This window comes from Plodia interpunctella, chromosome 7, assembly GCF_027563975.2.
Source record: "Plodia interpunctella isolate USDA-ARS_2022_Savannah chromosome 7, ilPloInte3.2, whole genome shotgun sequence".
NCBI classification, from domain to species: domain Eukaryota; kingdom Metazoa; phylum Arthropoda; class Insecta; order Lepidoptera; family Pyralidae; genus Plodia; species Plodia interpunctella.
Window position 1 is genome coordinate 8,325,763 of NC_071300.1, and position 21,232 is coordinate 8,346,994.

Genomic DNA, 21,232 nt, shown 5'->3' on the forward strand with positions numbered 1-21,232 from the left:
CTCTCATAATATCATCTATCTCTAGTATATTCTTGCAAATTAGCGTATAAAGAAGATTTGTCTATAGATGCAGGTTTAAATATAAAATTAGTTTAAAAGGTACTTCAAATCATTAGATAATATTGAAAGAAAATCTCTCTGAAATCTGTCTCCTAGTGCAATACATATCGAATACAACGCTATATTTAGAGTAGGTTGCACCGTCAACTTTGATATTAATTTCAATCGTGCACAAAAAAACGAAAAAAGTACGCCGCTTTATATAAACGGCAGCGGCACGTCGGTTAAAATCAACGTCAAATTTGACGGTGCAACTCACCCTCAAAACAGTTACGTTGATTGTTGACAAATATACGAACTCTAATAATGTGAACACGCCAATTATGAAAGCAAAGTGCGGCAATTCGAGGCTCTACGCTTTCACTTTTTTAATGTTTTAAGGTTTAAGAAATGTTGTTAACATTTTAACTGGTATATGGCTTTTAAATTATCGAACGTCTTCATTTAACGGTTCACCATTTAAGTTCAGTGTGCGTATGCTTCTATAGGGGGAATTATTTTTGTAATGATTTATCACAAATTGGTAGTTTCAAATTTAAAAAATGGGACTACATCAAATCTGCTTGTGCAATGGCTTTGTGTATTTCATTTCACGTAACAAATTAAATCATCGGATGATAATTATATATTAATAGGCAGATGCCTACCCTTATGTGGGGTTGGTACAGCATGTCTAATGAATTATAACGGCTAATCCTGGTTCTAGCCCAAGTTCTAGCACAAGTCTACATCTAGGTTTAATCAACTGAGACCTAGGTCTAACCGCACTTCGGGATTCAGCCGTACTAATATTATGTATACACATCAAATCAATTTTTTATTCAGAAATTAAACTATCACAGGCACTTTTTCACGTCTAATTTTATATTATATAGTAATTTCTCAAAAAGTTAAACACTACAGGCTTTTCAGAACGATAAGGACACAATATTCAGGGCCCTTAACTATGAGGAAAATGACTACAGAGGAACAGAGATAAAAGTTAGGAGTAACTCAGATGAAGTGCGTGTTGTAAGTGAGGTTAATTCGTTACAAATTGGTGGTGATAAGTTTACTAAAGTTCAAAAAATCGCAGCATTGTTCCATTCAGTTCTGTTGAATAGCACTATTTAGAAAATAGAATTTCGTTTATATAACTCGACCTTATAACCGACAAACCGCACGCATAACATGTAGTGCGTGAACAGCGTGAATGATGACTTTGATCTCATCACACCAGCACAAACGCAATCATCATGTACCTTATGATGAAAGCTTTAAAAGCCAAATTAGCTTGATCGGTATTGCAGGAAAAGTTGCGGTGAAGCAACATGATGAACATTTCATTCACTGTTTTACACCAGTTGCGTGTTTTGGTAGTGTTCAATAGAATACTAATACAACTAGTTCAATGTTGTAAATTGACTGATCTTCGTGATAAAATAACATTACCTACAATCTGAGTGATCGAGTGTCATTATGACACAAGGATTTTTACCTGTTCAGTTTTTTCTTGGATATTTTAACATCACAGTCTCTCTGGAATACATAAGGAAACTATCTCTCTCTCTCTCTCTATCTCGTCTGAGGCCGCCATTCTCGCAGTCGCCCATGATAGGTTTTCCCCTGCCTCGAAACTGGTAACAAAAAGCCCTCTTGTTATGAAATGCTATTTATAAAAATAACGCCTCGTACGACATCCACGGGAAGATAGGGAGTGGTCCTATTCTAGGGTGGAAACTACACGCAATAGTTCTCATAAGGAAACTAATGAATCTAACCTAGTATCATCTGGCGTAGTATCTCGCTAATAACATATAACTGGATATAAGTGACTATTACAAGTCCGGCCTCTGCGTTTGATTCAAGCGCCAACTTCGCTATTTACATAACCAATGCTCATAAGTTATGACTCATACCCGAACACTCTGAAGTCCCGAAGGACCTCTAAACTAACGCAAGAACGCAAGTTAACGATCGATAGATCAAGAAGACTGATTTTACGCCAATATTGGTTTTGCAAAGTCATCAAAATGAATAAATGAATAAAAAATTCGGGAAACAAATAATCTCAAATTACTCACATCTGTTGATATGATAGTAAAACGTCGAAAGACGAAAGATGACGAAGTTAAAGTTGCCAATAAGATGTCATTTTGGGCTAGGTTTTATCCCTAAGCGATAAAGAATATTGAATGTTGGTCATGACTCATAACATAACATTCTTCAAATCGAACCAAACATAAAGAATGGAAAATTGCGAACGGATGAATCACTGAGACTAAAGAAAATGATACGGACATTATCATCTGTTTTAAGTTCAGCGAACTAGAAACATTAGGATGGGTTAACTTTATGACCAACGAATTGGAAGGACTGAAAGAATACAGCGGTTTTAAGTCGAAATTAGGTAGTTACCTATTGAAAATATATTGTTATAAACGGGTAACATAACGGTATAAAATTAATTTGTTTATTTATTTCTTCAATAATAGTAAATAGTAACATCTAAAAAATTATTGGATTGCTAAAACCCTTTCGGAACATTGCATTTTTAGGATAAATTACAAGAAAATATAATATTTTCCGAAACAAAGGTAAATTTTTACGCAACTAGTTGACAAATAATACACCTCGATACCTGAAGATGGATAAAATTAAACTCGACCTCATTTCGGAAGCAGCAATTGACATAATGAAACATTCCCCAGGCAGTCATTACCTACACAACCCTGAAAGACTATGACATCGTGAATAGCCCTCTCAAAATAAATGTTTCTTATCGTTGTCCTTTTTATTACCTTTTATTTCAGCTGACTTTAAGTTTGGTTGTGAGTCAACAATCGTTTTGTTTCTCTAAATTATTTAGGGTTAGTTACAGTTTTCCTTATCGTGACATTGTTTCCTGGCCTTTGGGTGCTTTTGGTTTGTTTAATGAATTGTTAAAATCATGCCTCTTTGTTAAGACACTCGGAACAAGCGGAACTTCCTACCGCTTTTTGAATAAATAAAACTAACAATAAAGAGACCGAACTGTGCTGATTAGCAATGAAAGTATCAATCATCATCGACATTGAGTCATTTGGATCTGTAAGAGATATGAAACTTCTCACATATCAAAAAGCCCTAATGGATATTAATAATAAGGCATTTTAGACCCAATTTCGTTGGTAAATTCGGTATATCATATATTAAAATTACGTTTATTACGTAAAGGAGCTACATTTCAAATAAACTTACTTGGCACTGTGGAATTGTGTGCTTTAATCTTAATTTTACCTTTCGCTCGGTGTGCATGTTACTGTGCATAATTTGCATGCCACTCGTGCGTTATGCTCGGATATTTAATTTCGTCTGCACCTGCCAGTACAGACACAACTGGACCTTTTCAAAATGTCCAGTTTCAGCCTCTTTTTGTTGTTTTTATTCCAATTAATTTTAGGTCTCTCGTCGTTCAGGCAGTTGCATATATTTTCTCCGAAGTTCTTGTGAATTAGATTACTTTTTTAGTCTCCTAGTAATTTGGCAACCCATTAAGCTGAAACTCCGGTCCAATTTTGGCCGGACTAGCGGACTGGTCTCTACAAGCGAGAGGTTGCGCTCAAATTATGCTTAATTGTCGGACCACCTAGGTGCCGACTGGGAAAATAAACAACATTTACTGAAACGTGCTTCGTACATATTTAAACCTAATATCTTTATTCAAATAGATTCAGTAGTGGACTCTTAAGGCAAGTAAATATAGGGCAACTAAATTCTGAATGAAATTACTTAAATACCGTACTGTAATTGATTTTTATTTAATTTTATAAGCTAATCCAGATGAAATTTAATCTGCAGAAAGTATAAAATAAGATGAGTATAAGATATACATACATATTTTGTGACAATAATTATGGAAGGCGTCATAGCAGATGAGCCTAAATATGTTATGACCTCTATTTACCATAACATGAATAGTATTAAATTTGAATTGTGTGGACCTATTAATTTGACAGTCAGAATCAGAATATTTCCATGTAATATATTCCGTGTACTACACACTCCGCCTCCCTATAGAATACGTATATGTTAAAGAAATTCATTTCACGAAGGATCACCCAAATATAACTAGAGTGTCGCCGCGAAGGCGTTTAGTGGACAGGGTTGCCAATTCCATTATTAAATTTAGGAAGGAAATTATAGCTGATATTTGCTTGTCAGTGTTTGACCTTGTACTGCGTTCTACTACTAACCTAGTAGTTAATTTCTACATTTTATGTCTAGCTAGTGGCCCGTCGCCGCTTTGTTCGGGTAAAACCTTAATAAATAATATACGTAAACGTTCCTCAGGACTCACCCTATTAAAATTACAGACAGACAGCGGGAAACTATTTTTATACTTTGTCAGGTTAAGGTCAGGTTCTCTCTCGTGGGCGTGGGTTATTTCGTTACCCACAAATGGGCCACGTCAGTACTGAGCCAAATTGGAGGTAATTAAAGGAAAAATCTACTTATGAATGGACAACCCTGTTCTCGGACAAAAGAAAAGTGGAAAGAAGGGGGAGGGGGGATTGTAGCGATACAGAGATATCCATCGCTCCACGATGAATAAACAACAGATGTTTATGTCACTTTCCTCGAGGCCCCGGGCGGAACACGGCCAGAATTTATAAATAATCAATTCTTTTTTATTGGACACCCTATATTCTATACTACGATTTTTTATCCCTGTATCTACTTAAATAAATAAATATATTAGGACAAATCACACAGATTGAGCTAGCCCCAAAGTAAGTTCGAGACTTGTGTTATGGGATACTAACTCAACAATACTATATTTTATAACAAATACATATATAGATAAATATCCAAGACCCGGGCCAATCAAAAAAAGATCATTTTCCATCATGACCCGACCGGGGATCGAACCCGGGACCTCTCGGTTCAGAGGCAAGCACTTTACCACTACGCCACCGAGGTCGTCATTTGTCGCTTTTAAATGTTATCTAGAATACTACTTCGTATTGGTTTTGCGGAACCGTGTAAATCACTTTTATTTATTTATCAGCCATCAAGATTCCATTGTTGAGCTTAGGTCGGCAAATAATTTGCTATTTGTGAACCATTTAATATAAAAACAAATACAATATGATGTCATATTTTATGCCAAGAGTCGCGAAACTCGGCCACGTTTAGTTATAGTTGCGTAAAAGTTTTTATGGTTGCATCAATAAACTTTATTGTGTAAAAGAAATAGCAGACTGACAACGTGAGATTAGCCTATCTTGTATTATTCTAACAAACCAAGTAGAGCTTGTTGAGGGGTGGGCCTTGACACATCCAGACCTTGACCTTTTCAGACTTAGGAATTAAAATACGATACTTCATCACTAAGCGGACACTGGGCTCCGACACCGAGTAGAGTTTGACGCTAAGTGACACGTTAAGCGCTGCCAAATTCGCGATGCATACATTGAACTAATCAAGAACGAAAACATGCAGCGTATATTTTCAGCAGTCCAAGTGTAAATAAGTCACTAAGAGTGAGTTGCACCGTCAACTTTAACATGCCCAGAAAAACGCAAAGTATGCCATTTTGTCTAAACGTCGTCGGAGCGCGTGTTAAAATCATCAAATTTGACGGGGCACCCTAAGGCCACGCCCTTAATTGCCTGAAGAAATATATATTTTTGTTAAACCCAAAAAAAATTGACTGTTGACCAGAATGCTTGATGTAGTTATTCGGAGCTAATCTCGTATGCACAGCTTCCAGAATTCGGCCGCATACCTGACGTGCCCAGGATTGTGCCAGGTAATCTGCGGCGCGCGCCCGCATTCCTGCCTCGTGTGGCCATTGAACGTAGCAAAGAGAAATAGTACTGGAATAAAGCCTAAAGATTTGTTAAAGTATAAATTACTAGCTTTTTCGCGCGAGATTTTCTCATGGAAACATTTATTTTTTAGGATGCAAGGTACCTTATGTCCTTCTTCGTATTTCACACTATGTGTATGCAAAAATTTGTTCAGGCCAGTTGTTTCAAATACTGGTGTCAGATTTTATTCAGGCCGGCTAAAATCATCTAACATGACTTTTACGACTACTTACCGCCATCTAGTGACAATTAGTCGCATACACTCCACATCAACCAGACAACCAGTGTGCAGGTTTCCTCGCGATGGTTTCCTGCACTGGAAGCGTGTAGTCTATGAAATGTATTATGCATGAGTCAGATTGGCATACAAATTCATGCGGCACGACTAGGATGCAAACCTGGCCTTGTTCAAACCTAGGCCCTTTTGGTTCAAGGACTGGTCTAGCCGCACTAACAGACGCCCAAGGCGTGTAGAAATTAAAAGTAATAATAAAACTTTTGTATTATCACCTCCGCACCACAATTAAAAATTACTACGTAGTTCGGACGTACCGCAGGCTAGCCGCATCAAGTTTTTACCAATTCCACCTTCCCAAGAGCGCAGATCCAATTAAAACCAAGCTCGTATTGTACCCATTAATACAAGAGCACTATTTTACACGGACCCGCTAGGTTTCTGCTCTTAAATCTATGTAATAAACAAAATTTGAATCAGATTTTGTATAACCCTTTTTATATTACGCTGCGGGAAACTATGTGACATGATCATTATTTTGAATGATCATGTTAAGTTGATGAACTTTGTGAATAATTGGAACTCTGGTGACATTCTTACTCATCATAACATGAAGAGGCATGTCATATGTAGTTTTCATCGACCACCACTTGCTTCCGGTGAAGGAAAACATCGCGAGGAAACCTGCACACTGGTTGACAGTTTGAGTTCACTAGTGTGAATGCGATTACTTCCCACTAGAAGTGGTAGACGGAAAAGTGTCAGATGCCTTTAGGTGACTTAAATAAAATGTGATAGCCATAGCCATGTAGGTGCTTCGGGGGGAACATGAGACTTTTTTGTATATCAATTTATGGAACGATTTAGAAATTCACCCAATGTTTCCCCACAATGATCTTGTTTCATAAGTATAATGTCGCAAATCATTGTCTAGTTTAGCTTACCTAAATTATGTTATTGCGAAGATAAATCTTTTTAGAATTACACGCAAATTACATTAGTAAGTAGTTCATCTTTCAGGAGTAGGCCCACATGAGGAGATTCCACGAAAGTTTTTGTAAATGATCCAGGGTCGGACTGAAAAGCCAAAACAGACAGATTGGCACAGAAAATAAAGCTGTATGGCTATATCTGCGGCGATATCTGCAGCACCAAAAACGTATACATGATTGTAAAATTTACATCTTTGTTGACGTCACTGTATTAGATGGAAATAAATTTGGTAATACATATTTATACTAATATTATAAATGCGAAAGTCTGTCTGTTTGTCACGCAAACCGATGGGCCGATTTTGATGAAATTTGGAATAGATCTAACTGCGGACAGCAATCTATAATTACTAATTGTTTTACTTCTATTAAAATAAACTTTCCTCATAAAGGCTAAATAGAGTCTTTATGAGTCTCTACTCTATATGGTTCAATAGAACAAAAACTTCAAAGTTCTTTCTGGAAATAGAAATCTCATACCTAAAACCTGCGTGCCGTCTATTTTCGAGGGCCCAAATAAACACACGCCTAATCCGCTCCTGGCCCTTGTACTGCAGAAGAGGATCAATTTATTATTTCTATATTAGATTTGCAGGTCTCGCCGCAAGCCACGAAACATATGGATGTAATAAAGTATAATCTAATAGACAGAAAATGTATTGTAGACAATAAGGATAGGGATAGACGGACAGAATTTATTGGGATACGGCGACCTGCGGATGTTCTTGAGGCGGATGACATGAAGTAGTTTAAACGAAACAATTTCCAGATAGACAGGATGACTTTTTCTACATTGGCATTATTTTGTCTACATGCTCAGTCCACAACAACAACAACAACAACTTTAATTTTGTTTTATTATTCTAATCTGCTGATCCATACATTTTCCTTGAGTTAGGTATTTGATTTGGTATGAAACAGCTGATATTTTCTTCGCGATTTAAGGATTTCTCCAATACAAAAAGTTGTTCAGTATCATGCACTGAGCAATTAGATAAAATAATGCCAATGTATATAAGGTCACCCTGTAGTCAACGTTTTATCCAATTGAACAAAAGCCTTAATATTATAGCCATATAGATTATATAATATTATTAGTATTAGGTGGCCATTATAAAAATATATATTCAATTATTTTTGTCACCGATCATCGAGAAGTAGATGGCGGATCGATATCGACAAATTCCTACCAAAATTACCGTGCTTACAATAGAAATAGACGAATGAAAGAAAAAGGGAGGTCTTTGTCCAGCAGTTGGACACACACTGCAGATATGCACAGGCTTGATTAAAAAAATAAAAGCTTTTAAAAAATAGAAATGTTTGTCAAATAAAAATATAAAAACAAATCAATCAAAACCAATCTGTTAGTTGGGTGTGAGACGGACTGTTTGGGAATAAACATGGAAAATACTACGTAAGTAAACCTTTGCATGAAAATACTGGCCGTGTGACATGTTTGGGGCTAAAATAATTGAATTATTTTTCAGTATTATTCCATTCTATCCTTCCATCATATATTTGAAAGTGTTTGTTTGTCCTATTTCACGTCAAAATTGAGATTTGGATTGAGGTGATTTATGGATGATAGTTGGAGACCTGGAAAGTGATTTATACTAATTTAAGTAAGCTCAGTATTTAAATAAGCTACGTAACACAAACAATATCACAAACTCATCAAGAATCACTTTAGTTGGTCTAATATAGATTCAGCACAAATGTATAATTAAAATGCCCTTAAATATCCTAAATAGCCATCAACTTGAAATGCACGGAGAAAGTTATAAAATGACTATAAAATCACAGGTAATATAATTCGCTTACAAAGTAATGTTGAGAGGATTTGGAATTTTATGGAATTCGGAAGCTCCATAAAAGCTCTATAATAACCGGGACTCAATAAACGATAAACCGTAAAACGTTAATCAATAATTCAGGAACATTAAAATTGATACGCAATTTTCATTTTATAAGCTCCTGTTAAAAGCTCTATAGATCTGCGAACAAAAGGGAATGAACACGTTGTGTACAAACAAAACGCGACATTAATAATGCTTTTCAACGTCCATTTTTACAAATATCAATATTTTCTGTCGGTAAATATTTATTTTTAAAAACAAAATCTAACAATGCATACTACGGATGCATTTCAACAAAATAAATACAATGCAGAGAGGCTACGTTCGCACAAACGCTTTTTCAGCGCGAGTTAAAAATGCGTTGCATTGGAACATACGAATATCCATGGTGTCACAGGGTGAGGGTGTCAGGGTTCCGTGGCCAAATGGCAAAAACGGAACCCTTATAGATTCGTCATGTCTGTCTGTCCGTCCGTCCGTTTTTTATACGTCATAAATCGTAAACCGCAATTTACCATCATTTAGGTACCGAATTATAATGTCTACTTATATTAATAACATATTTCTTAAAACATCGATCAACAAGAACCTTTATGTTATGTTACTTGCCCTTCATGGGCGAGTCCGACTCGCACTTGGTCTCTATTTTTATCACAAATTAAACTCATAATGTTGGAAGTAAGGTCAAATGTCCATGTCACTTATATCAAAAGCGTTTTAAAATCGCCAACGTCGATAGTTATTTTAACTCTAGTGCGAACGAGGCCTTTTACTCAATAAACTTACCGAATGCACTTGGAACCGCCGCGTATTCTTAAGGCAGAAATGCAACTCTAATAGAAAATCCATTTATGCTGAAGCGTAGCTACTTGCTTACCGCAAATGATCAGAGCTAGAGATGTTCCGTTCCGCTGTGTGCAATATAGCAACTCTCGTGCTAATTGCTGCGAGTAGTATGGTTTCCGCCCTAGAATAGGACCAGTACTTATCCTGCCGTGGGTGTTTCAAGAGGCCACTACGGCCTTGACAGTTTTAAGATAGCAACAGTCTCAGAGAGCATAGACATGAGGCGGTCGGTCGTAAAAAATATAACCTAATCTTCATATTATGAAGTTTATTGTTTATATGGCTTAAGTAGGTTACAGGGCTTCTCACAGCCGTCAATGGAACCTGGAAGATGCATGTATGAGAGAGAGAACGAGTGTTGCCGGGTATGTTGATATCATACACATTGTTGGCTATATATGTAGAAGTCTAGTAGAACAGTTAGCCGCTCCAGACAGGCAGAGAGCTTCTAAATATTTCTTATATATTTCATAGATTTGGTGAAGTATCACTGACATTTATATACTTTTTTATATAATCAGACAGGCAAGATCAGACGTAAACCTGTTGCCAATACGTATAATATAGATGCCTGCCATTGCTCCGACTACTATAAAAGATGCCGAAGACAATGCGAAGTAGAAAAAAAGTAGGAAATCGGTTCCTGGACTCTGACGCGTTAAAGAAGCAACCGCGAAATCGCCACCCGAAATTGCAAATTCGCCGATATTATCGCACTATTTAATGTTTGCAACATAAAAGTTACATAAATACCAGAGATACTTCTGCATTGTATTTTGCGCATCCACCTTAATAGATCCCCCCTGCACTTCTAGAAACACTAACATCATTGGGTCCGTGAGGGGGGGACCAATGAACCGGCAAAGTTCTTATGTTATTGGATTTGAGATGCACTATTTTGAATTTTGCGTTTGCATTTAATAACTTTATCTGGTGTGGTTATTACATTGTGTCTTTATTCTGTTTGGAAGTTAGTAAGTTTGGAATGTTTTATATTTTTTTTTGATGTCAAAATATAAATATCCTTAGTCGGCACTAACCTTCAAAGTACAAAGAAAATAAATTCATATAATACATACAGTTAGATCTCGACTGGACCTAGTGCAGTGCTGTCATAGAAGGTGAAAAGAAACTGTAATAAACTAAACTAACCATTTAATAATGGTTTCAAAATGGTAGCGAGATACGTCGTCTCTCGAAGAAGTCTAAGGCAGAGATTCAAAAGTCACTAGAAGTTGTTGTTTCATTGCAGGTGGTGTTCACCATCGGTTCGGTAATCGATAGTCAATATATGTTGCATAGAATGTTATACTGCGCCATAGTACAGAGATATTTTTATGTACTTGAGATATAGTAGCTAATTTATTACCATATGATGTATAGTCTCTTCAGTTTTGTGCGAAGTACTTACAGAAAAATCTACCTCTTCTCTGCAAAATTAATAAAAACTTGAAATAAACATTACATACACTCTCCGGCTTTCTATACGATCTGTTGAGTTATCAATTTGTTTCTAGAAAACGAGCCTCTGGGATTTAAAAACATTGCTTAAATCACCCCGTCGTCGGAGGCTCCCAGAGACGTCGACGTCTGACTCTTTGAAGAATTAATGCAAAAGCAATTCCCTTCTGTCTGCGACAAGTCAAAGGACGAACGGACGCCATATTGTATTAATTCCGACCACTAATCTCGTCCGGCGTCCTCACTGGGCGCCGGAAGGCTGTGCAATGCTATGCGTGTCTGAAAAATTACGGTGGGATGACACTAGCCACACGTATACGTAAGTTTGTTTATTATAACGATATTGGTACATCGCGTCGCGTTGCCTTGTTACATTTTTAAGCTCAGTTAGGACACTGGGCCAATACGGTGAATTGCTAATGCCAAATCCTCTTAAAAGAGGTTTACTCTTTTTCAGCGTCTTCTTGCAGTCGATAGCTAATAAGCATTCGAGCTGCCTTCATTAAAGCAAGCCACGAGAGCTATTGATTTTATTCTAATAAAGGTAATTTCGCCGTAAAATGTCGTGCATTTTTGAAAGAACCCCTCCAATCCAGTCTTTTTGTCCTGTCTGTCCGACGACGGTCGCAATTAATACGCTCTGCGGAATCTTTTAAGCCTATAAAGCCTCCGTCTAGGTATCATTCAAAGCTGAATATAAATCATATAAACGCTGTGCAGAGTGAAGTAATAAAGTTGTTTTTATTTCTCATGTTTTCAGATTGAAATGTGTAATTAACTTTTAATTAAGTTTTATTATTTATTATTTATAGTTATTGTATTTTAACTTTGACGCGAGAAATTATTATGTACTTGTAATGAGAGTTGTTGTACGCGTGCCGAAACAAAACAAGTAAAATCAAACAGCGCGCGATTCTTGACCTTTATGTTACACTTTTTCGTCCCTTTTCGCGGATTATAGTGGATGTGACATCAAAAAAAATTATGGTGTAGGATGGGTGTATGGCCAATTAACTTTCAGTGTGTGAAATTTACCAATAATTTGGCAAAAAAAAAAATGACACTTTTATGATTTTTCTACCTTAATTTTGCCTACTTGGATAGTAGATCAGTTTTCCGTAATTTTAAAAGTCATACGACTTTTAAAATTACGGAAAACTGATATACTATCTATCTATAGGTATACACTCATAGACTACATATACCTACACTCGATAAGTACAGGATTTATCAAGAGTATATGTAGTAGTATGTACATACATAGTACATGTCAAAGTACCTTGAACGCCCAACCCAAGCTCTTGTGGAGAGAGGAATGGCTCAGAGATTAAATTTAAAAAGTTATTTATCCACTCGCGCGTGGTAACGTGCGAAATGGCTGTTGTAAGTGGATTGAAAGGTTTAACGTCTTTGTCTGTGATAGCACTTAGAACTTTGAAAATTTGACCATTTTTAGTCATTGTCATGTAATTTTTGTTATTTAACATTGGTTTGTGTCTGTAATTTATGAAACATGCAACTGTTGCCCGCAGCTGCGCCCGCGTTAGCCTCTGTTTGACCTTAGCTTTTATTCCAAATTTAATATTAAATCGGCCTAATGGTTCAGCCGTGAAAGCTGACAGACAGAAAGATATAAAGACTATCGGATGTATAATATTGGTATAGACTAGCTGAGTGTAGAGGTCTTTCAATAAAATTTTCTATTTATAGCTAAACACAGTTTGAATGTAAGTCGGACATGCTTTTTTACCAGAAATTAAAAATCGTGATCTATCTATAAATTTGTCTATGATTAGAGCGCAATTTTCCGCAACAGCGGGTGTTACGAAACGCGCGTGTAAGCCCATCGCGTATCATTTCTATAGACACGGTCCAGGCTCAAACTAGACTGTTCAAAAAAGGCCAGTCCTATATTCAAATACGGCTGAAAATGGGTCAAAATGTCCATTTTCGGTCGGATCCCTCCTCTGGAGTATATAATTTTTCGCGCCATTTACCATTGGACGTGATCACGCGTGCGCCGTCAGCATGCGGCGACGTGACCTGGCGGGAGCAGTCCATCTTACTGGCTGCTTGAGGAAGTCTTTTTGAACTCTTGGAAACTAAAGTATAGCTTTTGGGATATATTTTAGGAACTAGCCTAAAAACAGTATTGTTATAACAGTTCTGTTATTTTTAATAAAGAACTATGCTAGTTGTTCGCTCTCGTGAGATTTCCGTAATGATAAGTACGTTGTGTATAATTTCAGATTTTATTCGTTCGTTAACCGGTTAGTAGTATAAGTCCCGGAACATTTAAAATAATGTGTGTCAAGATAAAAACTTGCATCATTGTAATAGCGACTGTATATTTGTGTGCCGTGTTCTTTTATTGTAAGGCCTAGAACAGACGGACAGACGAAACGCAACGAAACTGCCAATCCTTGTTAGGTACGTGTTCTGTAACGAGCCCGCATATAACACACAAACAAACGCGGCGATTCAAAACCGTTGTAAAAGTCGAGTTTTCTACTCGTTAGAAGTTGCGACCATTTATTCCGTGGCTAACAAATATTCAAAGAAAATAACCTGCAGTTTTTTAACCTTAGACAATACAAAGTATAATGAAGTATCACGTTGCTATCATCTATCTTTCATAGAATAAACATTTTTATTTAGTTTTCTTCAGAATTATTCTTTTGAGCTACGAGAAGCATTTCCACGAGAAAATTTTATTACTTTGTAAAAACTAAAACAAGAACTGTATTCCTAGTAAAGAAAATGTTGATAGTCTAGAAATAAGATAAAAATAAATAAATAATAGTCTAATTAATTATCTTTCACTCTCTCGTGTAAAACGTTTCCAAGGCTTCTTCCACAAAGGTTCGCTTTACTGCTGTTTCTTCTCCATTAATTTGACCAATAAGTTAATTATTAACTAGCGGCTACCCGCATTTCCGCCTGCGGTTGCCTATGTGTAACTTCGGACCACTAACTACTTCTCCAAATTCCATTAAAATCTGCCCAGCAGTTTAACCGTGAAAGTGAGATAGATTGTCGCATTTATAATATTTGTATGGATGTACTAGTACCTATACAAACTTGTAAGAATTGTTTCTCTGTACCATAACGAGTAATGCGAAATACTAACTGAAACAAGAAAATGCAGCACAATACGTTATTTGTACAGCTTCGAATTCAAAGGCTCTCTCAACGAGCTTTTTATTGAATAGAAATAAATAAAATGCCATGCTGTTCCATGCCATCCATTCCTAGAATATGTACAGGCGACGCCACGTCAACCTTCCAAAATCATTTAAAAATTGACTGTATTGACGTGGCATAGTATCATGCAGTTGATTTATGTACTGTGTAGTATATAGTAGGGAATTTTCTATAGATATCAAAGCAAATATAAAAAAAGTTCATTGGCACTCGCAGTGTCGTTCCGAATTTTCAATAACAGTTTTTTAATATCGTTTTTGCTGGGTGCTCTTTTTAATTGAAATTATAAATTCCAAATGATTTTCTCTTTATTTGAAACTATTGTTTTACAGTTTATTGAATTAAACTAAATAAATTTATTTTGCATACTGTTATTTGATGTTACTGCTATTGCCTATGGAGTATATACAAACAAATAATAGAAAGAGACAAAAGACACTGATTGAGTAAGCCCCAAAGTAATTTCGAGACCTGTGTTATGGGCTAAACATATGCAATATATTATTAAGATAAAGATCCAAGACCCAGGTCAATCAATATCATTTTCCGGGCGGAATGGCCGACAGGGCTCATCTGACATAGATTTCATTAAATTTTTACGTCATACCTTTTGGAAAACTTTAATAATATGAATCTAAATATAAAATGTAGAAATTCTCAAATTTTCCTATCTTTTCATAGTATGTTTAATTTTTCATTTCTCCTAACTTTACTAGCAAGAAATATGTATACGTATGTTACAAGCTGTCTTGTTAACTGTAAGACTAAGTGTAGTACATGTATCTTCTACAGTATAAAGTGGAGGGAGACTAGAGGGATGTCCTAACGCGCCACTAAACCGAGGTGGCAGAATAATCCAGACGTTTCTGAATCTAAACCATGTGGGTATTCTCTGCGGGTGTCGGCGTCCTAACTTAGATTCAACAAGGCAATGCCGCGCCGTGCTGCGTCAATCAATCAAAATCTATTTTTAAAATTGATTATTAACGAAACGAGAAATTATGCGAACAAAAACTATTTGCGTAACGTTTACTCCATGTCGAGATCACATGGCTCATTCGATGTGGATTTATCATATATTTGCATGGAAATTTGTTCTGTCATTTATTTTGTTCTGTCATGTCATATCGAGATGTAGTCCTATAGTATTGATATGAATCTTTGCCATGCACATTTTCAACTGTGCTCTTGCGTGTTGTTACCGTTATCTTTCACATGCACACCTGGTCGCACAGCACTCCGCCATTCAGAGAGGACACCTTAATACACACACTTCTAAATCTAGACCATGAAGGAATTCCCCGCGGAAGCCTTACGGGAAATATATAGCCCTAGATTTTCCAATTAGGTGCAACTTGAAGCTCATATTTCTGTTGCGGGGCTAAATTACCACTTGAGGGACTTGATATTGGCGTTCCTACGGTAATCCTCAAGTTCGGCTTCGCTATTAATGCAAGATGGCGGGTAAATTATGTTGATTGGCGTTACGTTACGTCAGCGCTGGATTTAAATAATGACGCTATTTGCGCTATTTGGATGGCTTAGTGCCTAAACATACAATCGTTTGTCTAGACTCCGGACCGGCCCGTGCCATATCAACATACTTACAAAAAAAATAACAGTATTGATAAATGTAGGGAGACCCCTACCAAAGCCAAAGTCGACTCGTTAAGAAAAAGGTAAAACGTAATCAAAGCCTGTCTTTTCCTGAAAAATAAATGACAAATTGTACATCCGTAACATATTATTTTTATTTCATTCGAAACGTCGCAAAGCAGACGAGTGACAATAGCTTCAGATTTCCCAGAATCCTAATTTAATATTTCGCGCATTGTTTTCTGTCTCATAGAATGTTCTATTTGTCATTTCCCGTTACCATTAAGGTTTTTCAACTTGAATTCTTATTTATAATGGTGCTTTACTACCGTAACACCAAACCACGTACAGGTTTTAGAGTTACTTTCAATTTTGTTTACCCAGGGGACGAATCTGGCAATGGCCATCTGATCCTGGAAGAAGGATCAAACCAGCAGTTCTTTGGGATAAACCCTGAGGCTTAATAATATCAAGGAGTGTCAAAAGTCAGATAATTAAGGATGCCGAAGGCCGTGAGAATGAGAAGTGGAGAAGAAAAAGTAGGAAACCGGACTCTGAGCTCCGACTTTTGATGACTAGCACACCTAAGGAAACACTTAGAGACACTATGAGAGAGAGTTTTTGCTGGGTGCTCTTTTTAATTGAAATTATAAATTCCAAATTATTTTCTCTTTATTTGAAACTATTGTTTTACAGTTTATTGAATTAAACTAAATAAATTTATTTTGCATACTGTTATTTGATGTTACTGCTATTGCCTATGGAGAGACATGTACAAACAAATAATAGAAAGAGACAATAGAGACACTTAGAGACACTATGAGAGAGAGATACCATACGTCCTTTCCTTATGGAATTAACCCAGCTCGTTTATTAAGAGCACACTGCGTGACAACAGGTAATGACACGATTGGTATCAGCTCAACTGCAACGAACACGCGAGCTTTTGGATCGACGTTTGATTACCTCGTAAATAAAAAGCTAATTCCATTTACTTGCACTTCTAGGATTGCATTTGTACACGAGTGCCTATTAAGTGGTATAATGGACCTTCCAATTTTACAAGCTTCTTATTAGAATAAACATTTATTTATATTTGTTAACATGTGTGGTGCATAAATTTGAACATTGTATTTTTGTAATGGATTATTTATTACAATAATAATATTGTAGTATAATCTATCGACGTAAACAAAAAGGTCTGGGAATAAAAATTCAATACGTTTCTGAAAAAAATAATGATGTAACTTTATATTATGTTATAGCGAGTTTTTACAAACGCGATTAATTAAATTTTGAGTAAGATATAATTTTGTTTTTTGAAAATATGAAAATTTCATCAATCAGTGAGGGGGATTTATTGAAAGTTTGGTGTTCCGGAAATTTTAATTAAAATACACTAAGTACCGAATGTATAAAATAATGAATGTACAAAGGATCACTCATATGTTTGCATCATTACGCTCGTACAACCAAGGAATCACTTTTCACAAATCAATAAATTTAAATAAGTCCTTGCCTCAATGTAACATAATATAACCCCTTATATGCTAATTTCGTGTTCTCTAATTTATTTTGTCATTATTCTATCTTAGTTCTACAGTTGCAATGTGATTAAATTACAAACCAATACAATTAGTAATATGTTAGCATCAAATCACAAGTGTTTACTAGTGTGTATACATGCGTATTTGTCACTAGATAGTGAAAGGTAGTTGTATACGTAAAAGTGATGTCAGATGCCTTAAAGCGACTTGTATAAAATCTGACATCAGTGTATATCTAAATAACACACTCAATAAGAGAATATTTGTAAGTTCTTTTCTATAATCTGTCATATTTTGTATTCGAGGGTGGCTATAACGATATTTTTATGCAAATCGCTTGGTCTCACCTGCCTCTCGTTTATACCTACGTAATTTATGCGAATGTCGGAGTATGTATATAGCTTTAATAATGCACCAATATAAATTTGTAATAATTTCATTATATACTCTTGTATTTACGTTTATCGAGTATCCTTAAATTCTTACGTCTTATGAAAAGAAGTCCCCCTGTGTCGTCTGTATGAACGCGATTAACTGAAAAACTACCAGACGGATTTTTGTATAGTTTTCACTAATAGTGTGATTTTTGAGAAAGGTTTAAGTGTATAATTTATTATAGTGTTACCCGAGCAAATCCGGGACGGGTTAATAATAAAAAATAATAAAAAGACGGGTTATTTGTTTTCAAGGAAGTTATCGAACATTTTAATAAAATTTCGCCTGTAGTTTTATTTTAATTGACTGACACATTCAATAAAATAAAAATAAAATAAAATGAAATTTTGCGTCATCTTCGTTGCATGATATGAATTAATAAATATTTACAGGATACTACACTTCTAAACTAAAACTATAAAAAGGAAATGAATGTAAGTTTGTTTATGTGTAGTTTTTCGGCTGTTCATCTTAGTAACTGTTCAACCGATTTAAAATTCTTTAACCTTCACAAACCTATATTATTTCTGAGTGACATAGTGTACATTTTATCGATATTCCCACGAGAGCGAAGTCCCAGGACGCAGCTAGGTTTTAAATTAAATATAGTCCGATACTGCTACTGTTTTGTGTATTCTTTATAAATGTAATCCAACCAAAGTCTATGTGTCTCACTTTCACGGCTAAACCACTGGTAAATATTGATGAATTTAAATTCGATATTAATGACCGACCATATCGTCAAACATGTTATATCCAACAAATACAAATGTCCTAGATTCGTCAACTGAAGCGAAAATCAATTTCCTTTTTGTATATTTAACGTGTTCTGGCTCGAATCATTTTATAATCTGTTGAAAATGTTGCAGCGGCAGCGTGCCATATTTAAATGCATTTTGCTCCAAACGAATATAAATTGGGACGCCAATGACATCGACGATGCAGTCGCCAGCGCACTACAAGCCAATTTTATGATAATATTTATTTTAACCGCATTTAAAGGCCACCATCCAGTGTTGTGTACGCTACAAACTCAACTCAGTACCGTTGAGAGTTTACGAAACGGAAACCGACATCTCTAAAATTAATTAATTTCTCTAAAACCTGTTAAAAGTCACCTCATCTTGATTGCAATGGCTTAATCAATCAAACTAATAGGTTAGGGATTAGTTTGATTTTTAACTTTAATTTTTAACTTTAAACTTTAATCACTTATTTCTATTATATAAATATTTTATAAATAAGTGATTAAAGTTTTAATGTGTCTCAGCAAATTTATATTTCAGAAGGACAAACACGACATACAAACCACAGAAATGGAATATCGGAATCAGAAATAATATAGAATCTGTAAATTTTAATTATTAACTTGTAAGACAAATACGATCATACATTACCAAATATAGTGCAGCGTTGTCGATGATGGATTACGTACTCTACCTTCATATTACTGCCTCGTTTTCAGAACGTTTTTACAGTCGTTACATTATCATTCTGACATAATTAATACAAAATGTTTGGTCTCGTCCATTACCGTCAGCCTTGCAAACTGAAAATTGTGAAATATTGTGCAAGTTCTCGTAAAATGATCCAGAAATAGCGACGTTAGTGCCCTGGGATTTGTTCGCTCGAAACGAAACTTGAAGCTCGATTCGCACGCATCTCGAGACTCGATTCAAAACGAATCCTTTTCTATCGTTTCAATATATTCTTATCGTATGTCTGGATACAATTTTGTTTTACTGTACAAATAGTTCAATGTTTACAAAAGAAATATTCATTAATATAACAGAATGTGACGTAACTTGTGTGGCGAAATTATATATGGAAAATTATTTAATTAGTTGAGTGAATGAACGTTCTTTAAAATCAAAGTTATGACTATTTTATAATCGTATAATTTAAAATTATAATATATGTTATTTTAGTAAGAACAAAAATTCTAGAAGTGATTATGAGAGCTAACCCTAAATAAATTGAAATACTAGCACAAGAAAGGGACAAGAAGAAGAAATTAGAACAAAAATAACCTTTTTATTATTTGATTTTTACAACTTAAAGGTTGACTCTATATGACCAAGTGATAGTCTATAGTGATAGACTGTTAGATAATGCATTGACAATGCCAACTCTCATATGGTTAACTTTTAAAATTATGCAATAAAGTTAATAATGATTTCAACGACTTTTTTTTAGCAATTTTTGTACTTTTATAAATTTCATGCAATGAAGTTCAAATAAATAAAATATGATTTTAATTTGTTTCAGGGCTGTCGCTGTCTCCATTCGTGCGGCACTGGCAGCCGGCGGCGTACGCGCCGCTGGTCGACCGCCGCACGCGCCGCTCCACGCCCCCGCGACCGACAGCACCCCCCCTCAAACTCACCTTCCGGGCACATAACAGGTATTTGTCTTAGAAGATAAACCTCATGCCAGCTCCACACTCGTCGAACTGTTTGCCAAAAAACTTGGTGGTTCGATACATATTGCTGGTTGTTCATTGCGGTAAATAAAAGCACTCTTTCTAACTACGTAATGTTTACGCATTCGCGTCGTTTTGTTTGAGTCCGGCGACATTGTGGAACTGGCATCACGTTATTGGTATAAAATAGTGTATTATACATCAAGTTAACAACGTGGGAAGTTACGTCGAGGGTGAAATGTCGGACTAATTCATAAAAAAGTTAAAGTATACTTTAAGCGAAAATATGTTTTGTCTTTTTCTGTCAATGACAAATATTATAAATTGCGATGGTGATAAAACATATTTTTGCTTAAATTTGTTTTAGCTGTTTTATAGATTAGATTTTACGGATCCTTACTTAGAATTTCGAACTTTACAAGCAAATATTAGTACGAAAATTCATAACATTACCTAAAATTATAGAATATTAATAGATTTCCTTATAACAAATGCGTTAAATTCACTCTCTTTTTTGTTGAATGTGTGACGATACTAAATTGCATCTCCTCGTGTCGTACCTACACGTTGAGAGAAATTACCTAAGATAGATTGGTTTGGTATGTTTTTTTTTATCCATTAGTCAGGGAGAAATCCATGTCCAAAAAAAATCAGTACAAAACTAAATGCATTGGAGGCTATTGGATCCATTTACCGATGTACAATTGTGGATCAGAGACGGGATAAAAAGGGGATTGGTAG

At 35.6% G+C, this 21,232-nt stretch overlaps 1 protein-coding gene across 1 annotated transcript in view; it reads left to right on the top strand.

Moving 5' to 3' along the window:
- The window catches only part of LOC128671140 (uncharacterized), a 143,200-nt gene that overhangs the window by 84,366 nt on the left and 37,602 nt on the right, over positions 1 to 21,232 (top strand). The window contains 1 exon segment of the mRNA XM_053747368.1: positions 20,338 to 20,473. Within this exon segment, the coding sequence (XP_053603343.1) occupies positions 20,338 to 20,473 (136 nt within the window).